General features: G+C 30.6%; 1 protein-coding gene across 1 annotated transcript; it reads right to left on the bottom strand.

Moving 5' to 3' along the window:
• Nucleotides 1–348: 348 nt before the first annotated feature.
• LOC112686641 (axin) lies at nucleotides 349–5,303 on the bottom strand. The gene is made up of 17 exons (XM_025559020.1): nucleotides 5,294–5,303; nucleotides 4,690–4,875; nucleotides 4,531–4,623; nucleotides 4,151–4,442; nucleotides 3,847–4,068; nucleotides 3,540–3,776; nucleotides 3,031–3,204; nucleotides 2,762–2,912; nucleotides 2,584–2,703; nucleotides 2,404–2,509; nucleotides 2,044–2,201; nucleotides 1,834–1,975; nucleotides 1,664–1,772; nucleotides 1,411–1,547; nucleotides 1,180–1,339; nucleotides 668–871; nucleotides 349–552 (listed from the first exon to the last, which is right to left on the bottom strand). Exons 1-17 carry the CDS (start codon nucleotides 5,301–5,303, stop codon nucleotides 426–428), a joined length of 2,628 nt encoding a protein of 875 aa, XP_025414805.1. The 3' UTR covers nucleotides 349–425.
• Between the last annotated feature and the right edge of the window lie 4,006 nt (nucleotides 5,304–9,309).

Raw genomic sequence — 9,309 nt, 5'->3', positions numbered from 1 at the left:
TTTGACAAATATTAACAAAAACTAATAATTCCAGAATTTTATACATTTAAAAAGGATCAATTAGAGGAATATAAAAGTAAAACAAACAACTTTATAAAAATTTATACATTTTTCCTTTTTGCAATAACAAAAAAAAACACAATAAAAGTTTTTTATTTTTACAAAACTTATAAGTCTTTTTTTTTCTTTTACCAATGCCACACATTTATTGTTCTTTCAAACTAGTCATTGGGAATTGATAAGTGTGTTTGGTTTATAACTAAGGCACTGATTTACATTACATATTATTTACTTTTACTTTGGATTAATCCAGTCAGTTTAAAAATAAATAATAATAACATTAAAAATGTATTATATAAGTAATTTGTTTTTTAAACTAGGCACTTAATAAAAAATATAATAAATTAAATTTAATAATTGTTCAATCAGTCGATAAGTCTCAAGCTTGCCATAACTTTGCCCTTCCATAGTGGTAACACTTGATTGTCGTCCGTGATTTCTTCTTGGATGCCAGTTGATGGAGATTCATCAAATTCAGTAGTGAAAAAATATCTGTAATCAATATATGTTATAGTAAATACATAATAACTAAAACATACAAAAATATGTAACTTTATCACGCAAGTGTATACTAATGAAATATTAATAAAACTGTAAAAACTATTACCTGTAATGTCCTTTCTTTGGCATACATTCAATGAATTGTTTCAATGTGATTGGATGTCCAGCGATTTTCTTTCTGAATGGAAATTCTTCATCATTAAAATTATAAACAACAGTGGTAGTGGTAGGTGAAGCGGTGATTATATTAGATGTTGATGGTGCCAATTCTTCTGCAGGAAGTCCACGGCCAGATGATGAAGAAGAAGTTCTATAATTTAACATCAAAATAATCATAATGTATACAATTAACAATGGACATAAAATTAGCCAATACATAATACTTTTATGATTTTAAATGATTAATATGCAATAATGTTTAAAGTTCATCTATGTTAAGGTTAGAAACTGCGAAAAAGAAAGATAAAGAGCAAAGAGATAGATGTATAATTGGGGAAAATATTAGGATAACTGTCAGCTGATATGTATGAAGGAAATATGGGAGATTGAAACATAATGGAAATGAAGGATAAGCGTCAACTCCTAACAGTTGGAATAAAAACAAATAAGGAAGTTTACCTCTGTTTGTGATTCTTTTTCGCCACCTGGTCGTTAAGTCTGCGACCAGCTTCAATTAACTGATTGTCAGTATTGGGGAAAGGTGGTGGTGGCATATTGGGGTCAGCAACAAATGGCTGCTTAGGCATGTGATTTGTCCAGGAGCCACTACTTCCACAATCTACCAAAATAAAAAAAAAAAAAAATAGAAAAACTTGTATTACTGATGTGAAAAAAGAAAATTCAACTTACCAAGGGAAGAAGCTTTTACAGCTGTAGAATTAGTCGATGCTGTACACCAGCTAAAAGCTGGACCGGGATCAGCAAGTGCATCACCAGCGCACATAGGGCTTTCTTGAAGCCATACCATACATCGATTAGTAGACCGGCTTGATTAAGAATAAAGCACATTAATTATTTTATTATATAAGTCAATTTATAAGACATGTTCAGTAAATATACAGTGAAATTGTATATACAAATAATGAAAATAAAATAAACTTACTCTTCTCTCATCTTGTTGACATTAGTTGGTAACTGTGATTGACCTGATACAACACTGATTCCACTATCTGTCATTGTACGCCGACTGCCCCATGTATGACGTCCTAAACCTAAAAATTACATTGAACACATCAGTCTATATTAGTTTATTAAATTATGATTTGTTCATACTTGACACTCGAAGTTCTGGGTTTGGAACAGCATTTTGATAGTCTGGTATTGACCGACTTTTAGGCACATGTCGGCCAGGTTCAGAACTATCTGCTGTGAAGTCTGTGTAATTGCCACTATCATAACCAGATGCTCTATTATCCTAATAACAATGTGTAAAGGTATGGGTACATTACTACTATTTTTCGACCAAATACAAGACAAACATACTTTATCTCTGCGTTTGCACAAATTAGGATTAGCTGCAGCCAGATAACTACTGGCTAATTGTTGAACAGGTCGATTGACTTTGCCTGACCCCTGTCGCCTATGTAACGAGTGTTCAGGTGATTTAGGAGGTGATTTAAAGTATTTTTGTACATGTTGATCTAAACCCACAATAAATTAAAAATTAGAAAATTGTAAATAAAAAATTAGGAAATATAATAAGGTAGGTATATATAGTGTTAAGTGTAAGCATTTAATAAAATACACAGAATACATATTTTTTTTTTTTTTTTTTATTAATACAATCCTTTGTGGTTAGTATATTTCTTAATTATTACATGTAATGTTATTCAATTAACGCACCTAATATTTCATCATCACTACCATCAGGTAGTTTTAATGATGCCCGAAACATTTCATCTAACATTTTGGGATCGTCAATTTTGCCAGATTCACTGTCAAATTTAAGCTAAAAAAACAAAATTAATTTAAAAAAATTAAAATATGGCTTAAACTATTAAGTTATTTTAATTTCTCACAAACCTCTGAAAGAGTTTTGATCAATTTAGTATCTCTTTTTTCCTCTACATCACGTTCTTGTTTTATTTTTTCTAATTTTTCAGTTAGTATGGATGCAAACTTTTTTGGCTCCATTGCTGGTTTCTAAAACACAAACCAGATGTAAAAAAAAAAAACCACTAATATTCAAAATATTACTTACATTGCATTGAGGTTCTCTCATGGTCCGAGGAATAATGGTAGTGGTCATTGAGCCCTCAACATTTCTACGAGCATACTTCTGTACTTCTTTCATTTCTAGTTGAGCAGTTTTCTTGGCTATAATTTTTGGATCACGAATCTCAGCCAATTGCCTATTGAATTAATGATAAATAATTATTTTGTTTTCATTCAAATGTTATACTTACTTAAATTTCTGATGAATTATAGAGGCAATACCACAAAAAAAAAAAAACAAAATAATAAGCTTACCTTCTTAAACAATCAGTAGATACGGATGCTTCACTCAGACTAGCTAGATCACTATCTTGGGCTGAATTTGGGTTGTAAGATACGTGCGTAGCTCTAGGTTTTGTACCCCACCAAGATTGGTGATAAGGAGTACTGGGATTTGGGTTGTAGATGCCCATTTTTGAAGTCTTTGCTCTACAATTGTTACCAAGCACAAAAAAAAAAAAAAACAAAAAAAAAACAATACAAATACAATACAATAATCAATATGAAAAAAAAAAATGCACTATAATAAAATTAAATAATTATACTTAAAACTAAAATGCTTAAATGCTTAATATATTAAATAACATAGGCATGTTTCTACATTTTTTATTTAATAATGTGTAAAAAGAATACTTTTTATGATTTTTATTGTCTAATATTATTGAACACATTTAGTAAAAAAAAAAAACCAGCGAAATCTAATAATGACACTATAAGCAATTTTCAATTCACATGCAACAATAATAACATATTTGAAATTTTACCTTTGAAGAAACTCTCCTTTTTCCAAATGAGACCTTTGTTTTTGAGACATTTCCAAAAGTGATTGAGTCAACTTCATAGGAAAGTCTTTGGATTGCTTTAGGTCATGGTTAGATAATTCAGCATCTTCTTTAAGAGTCATCAAAGTTTGATTGCGATCTGGTGGTGCTTGATACCTAGAAGGCACTACTTTTTCTTCTGTGTCTGGTATGTGGTTCACTACTTTACCATCATAAAAGCTAAATATAAATTAATATAACATGAACATCTTATATTTTCAACAGATAACACTTGGTTAAATGTGCTTACTCAATGCCACAATCTAGAGACCGAATAAAAGTAATGTAGGTATCAGATTGTAGAAATGCCGGATACAAAGTATCATTTAGAAAGTTTTCCACTTGTACCAGGGCTTTGTCAAACAGATTCTTAGGAAGAGATGTTTTGTCAATATTAGATTTTTTAACCCTTTGTATAACATCTCTCCTAGATTCTTCATCTACACCTAAATCTGCTTTTAGGAACAGTTTTCTAATGGAAATCAAAGTTATGTTACATAATATTCATATCATTAGAGAATAATAAAATAATTAAAATAATAAATAGTATTCACTTGTAAATGATTAAACGTAGCTTGTCTGCTTTTTGATCTGTATGACCATAGAGCCCCTGACAAGCTAACCAAAACTCGAGCACCTTGCTGCATTGTTGTCCTTGTCCGGATTCTTCTTCTAGCTTTAAATGTTGTCGAAAAAGATTAACTCCTTCAGGATCAGTCAATAAGCTATTTAAGTTTCGGGCCCATAACATGGGTCCCGTATTTTGGTTTTCATTTGGGGATAATGATTCCCGATCACCACTATCACCGTCTGCTGGTTCGTAATCGTGACGTGCACCACATCCAACTATAAAAACAGTTTTATTAAAACTATTATATATTTATTAACAATATATAATTTATTAATTAATATACTAAAACTATTTCATTCTTACCAAATTCCTGGATGTTGCATAAATGACATTTGGAACCAGATGTTCGTTGACCGAATTCAGTTATTGTTTTGTGGCACTTCACACATTTATTTTCTTTGATAATAAATTAATTTTATTAATTTTAATTAAAATAAATAAATAATTATAAAAAAAACTTACCATAATTATGTTTATACTTTTGACTCAGACAAGCGTTGTCATCAGATGATCGCTCAGACTCTTCTCCGGGTAAAACTTTTGGTCTGGCGGAGTCGATTAGTATATTATTATTCATCATAACCATGGGTATGGAGCTATTGGTGTCACGCTCCTTGCTACTTCTGTTACATGCATTTCGAAATAGCTCTGAAACATAAAAATAATTTATTACTACGATATACTTTTATTAATGGCTTGCATTATATTATTATTATTTTTTTATTATTGTTAAATAAGGGTGAATGAAAACAACATGGCCGCTTGGAGTTTAGCCATTGTGTATTGATCGGTTTCACGATACCTTCAAACACAATTTCAATTTCTAGTTTTAGGATATATTATATTAATATTAATATTAATATGTTATATCAAAACAAAATAAAAAAAAATTCTTTGATGAATGATTCCCTCAATAATAAAAAATTGTTTATTAAATCAATATTATGATAGTATAAGCCCATAAGGTTTGATTACTAAATGCCGACAAATGCCAGTTATGAAAAACCAGCTGAACACAAGATATGGGGAAAAATATGAAAGTAAAACTATCCTAAACAATACATACCACAATCCATTCTATATAGGTGATTTTTTATACTCCAATAATAAAAATATTAATACTAAAAATATGATATGGGTACACTCAACACAACCGGACTCAAGTAGTTGTCGATCGATGAAGCGGTAGTATGTAACGCAGAAGCAACGCATGTTACAGCAACCGCTGTATAAAAACCACCCGGATAATCGATAGTGAATGCAGTTCCGATTGGAGAATGAAGAACAATAAGTCATAAAAATATGATATGTGCCAGAAGTGGGGTCCCTTTTATTGCACAATAAGATTTTGGAAATTATGATTTTTTTGGATCAATTCATGTGTCTATCAACATTTAATAAGTGGCAGCAGGCTAGGTATATATATTTTTTACATCATATTATTGAGATTTATATTTTTATTTTTGACAGGATCTTCTTAACAATCTATGGAATTACTCCAAACAATAAGATATTATATTGGTATTTTATAGCAAACAGCTGAGAAATAACACAATATGTTTAATTTTAATGCAATTACAATCATTGATTTTTTTTATTTTCATGTAGTGAATGCATTAAACATGAAAATAAAATAAATTAATAATTTTTAATAACCTTAATATAATAATTTTTATAAAATAACACTTGTATTATATTGTAAATTTTTTATGAATTAAGTTTTATTTACAGTTTTATTGTACATGTTTGACATTTACCAATTAATGGTTAATAAGTTTGAATAAATAAATTTATATGTATAATTCATAGTTGAGAATTTAAAAAAAAAATATTTTGTAACATTGAAGTAACTTCTTCAATGAACACTGTAATTCATAAAATTATATCAATGTTTAATACAGTAATAATGATAAAATAATAAATTATTGTTAATTAAACTATGTATTAATACTAATACATATACTAATTGTACTAAATTGTGGATTATTACAACTTAGGAGTTCAAAATAATATTCAAACACTGAAGTCTCTGGACAGTGGCAAGTGATATAGGTTTCATGACTCAAATGACTAAATGAGGTAGGTAGGTTAGTGTTGTGTGGCAGAAAAGTTTAGTACATAATTTGCACATTTGACATAAAATACTATTATATATTATTTTGTTTAGACCCGTTAATTTTAATATCTATTGGTTAAATTATTTGGAATGGGTACTAAATACACGTTATTGCTTCATTGGAAAATAAACTTCGCACCGCCACTGCCTCTAGCAAATATACAAATCATTAAACAATAATAATAATATAAAATATATATAAAAATGTTAATAAAATTCATCTTCATCTAAACTCAAGAACAACTATAATTTTAAAACAATTAAAATAAATTAAAATTATTGGGTTATTTTCTATGCATGTATATAACAGTGAAAAGTATATTAATATATTGTAAAATATTATTTTTAATAAAAAAAAAAATGTGTTCCAAGCTAAAGCAATAACAGTCAATATAATATATTATTATACCTAGCGGTTTAAGGTATAATATTGAAATGAGAAAAAAAAATGGAAACGTCAATTATTATTGTGTGCAGAGAGCATTAGTAAATACTAAGTGTTCATTATATTTTTTTAGTTTCAATAAGAGATAAAAATATTTTTTTTTACCTCAATTTAATAATAATAATAATAATAATAATAATAATAATAATAATACGTTCAAAAGAAACACGACGGTATAGGGTTCTATAAATCGTGCAACAGCGGCGGCTGTCTCTCTTGAATCACTCAAACAAAACATTGTAATATTTTCTTTGAATATTAACTAGTAAATACCACATTATTAAATTTTTTTTCACTCTCCAGAAATGTAATGAAAAAAATAATAAAACCCGAACAATTCCTCGCCAAAGAGTAAGTTAAGAGTAAAAAGTATACTTTTTGAAAAAATATTCTTCTCCGCAGTTACGTACACGCATCTCGCCATCGCAATTCAAGAGTCGGTACGATTACACGTCCGATATGTCATCGTACGATAGAACATCGGTCCGTGCGTATCGACTCTAATACTATATAACAGTAGCGTCCACAGACGGCAAAAATGCACCGGACACGGCAGTCGTTGAAATCGTGCTCAATGATCGTATTTATAGTATTATAGATCGTATTATAGTTCTGCATACGATCGCACGTACACTCAAGACGAAATATACGACGAATCTCTCATCATTCTCTGTCCGTCCGGAACTAGCTGAAAAATTGTTAGAGCTGGAGAGGGGAAAACGATTATTTCTAGTCGGCCGATTTTCGAGAAAAATTAATTGAAAAAAAAAAATGTTCGTTTTAATTTTTCTTTTGCGTATTCCTCTTCTCTCTCTGTCGCATAGCTTAAAAAAATTCCCTACGAACGACCCGGCGTGTCGTGTAAAAAAGTAGCCGCCGCCACGCGGTGTGCCGTCGTCATAGTCATCGTTGCGTCGATGTATATACGCGCGTCGGACAAGATTTACAATTCATTCTACCATGAAGCGTAACCGCCGGAGGGCACTCGGCCACATGTAATTATTGCACCGGTTGCCTTATACCGCCGCCTTCTCCTGCTCCTCCACTCGTCCACTGATCCGACCATCGTACACGGTCCCCGCGCCGTCGCCACCGACCACCCTCCGGCGGAGAACCGGTCGGCTTCTTTGACGCCGGCTTCAACGCCGCCGCCGCCGCTTCGTGTTCATTACAAAATTACACTCTCCCTTCACCCCGATTTTCGCTCGTCGTCGTCGTCGTAGTAGTAGTAGTCGTCGCCGTCGCCGCCATAAGGTTATATTTTCCTCTCTCTATCGGTCGTCGGTCCGACGCGGTTGATTCCTTTATTTTTTTTTTTTTTTTATATTAATTTATTACAAGCAGGTGTGTTTTCTGTTTGATTCTTAAAACTTTATGTATAAATTTTTTTTCAAGTCGAATTTGTCCGGCTATTAACTCTCCTTCTGTGCGTCTGTATGTGTGTGTGAGGCGGAGGCCGCCGATACATAATATACGCTCACACGTACACTACACGCACAAACATATAGATATATTAAATTATTATTCGAAACGGTATTACATCTACACGACGACGACGCGTTAATATACTTTAAGAGACGCCGACGAAATGAAAATCGTGTAAAAGCCAACCAGATTTACATACGCACACGCTGAATGTTACACACAGAGTATACACAGTGTGTATTATAAATACTATATTGTATATCGGTGACTTCTTGTTAAAACGAAAATCATAATAAATCTGAAGACTCGAATGGTACTTATCTTTTTTTTTACCAAAATTATTTTCGATCGAGACCGTTAACCATAGGTCATTAGCGAGTTGTTTGGACTGTTGTATAAATAAATAAAATAAAAAAAAAAACATCAAAAGGGCTGAGTAAATGGATTTTTGTCCGATGGTTTTTTTTTTTTTTTACCAGAATCGAATTAGCGGAGATTCGAAAGTTAAAAACAAATATAACCGACCAGAGTGAGATATAACATTTCTTTAGTATACGTACATATTATATTGAAAATTCTATAAACTCGCTCGAGATGATAGTCCGAATTGAACGTAACAAATTAAGATGCTGACCACTCGACCCTATACTATTATTTTTTTAAGAACGAAGTACTTGATTGAATTAAAGAACCCATACAAAAAGAAAAAATATCGGTATCTTTTACTTTTTACAAAAGGGATTGACATTTTCCAAAGGTTTATATTTATTGTTTATTTTTATATATATACAATCATTCACTCATACCGTACTGTTCCAAAAGAAAAATACAATACGTTACAATAATGATATCAAAATATATTATTTCACGTTATATCGATCATAATAATATAGTAAGTATTTATAATAATGATAATAGAGTTATCGTTTTCCTATATTTAAATAGATCAAATAATCCGAATATATTACAGGAGATTTAATAGTTTTATTTGGACATACATACAAATACGTATAAATAACGTTATTTATACAAGTAAAAGATATTTGAACTTATGCAATAGTATTATATACTTAAATTACCCCAATTATGTAATATT

The sequence above is a fragment of the Sipha flava genome, unplaced genomic scaffold, assembly GCF_003268045.1.
Source record: "Sipha flava isolate LNK unplaced genomic scaffold, YSA_version1 320_pilon_pilon, whole genome shotgun sequence".
In the NCBI taxonomy this organism is placed as follows: domain Eukaryota; kingdom Metazoa; phylum Arthropoda; class Insecta; order Hemiptera; family Aphididae; genus Sipha; species Sipha flava.
This window is presented reverse-complemented; position numbering and strand designations above follow the sequence as displayed.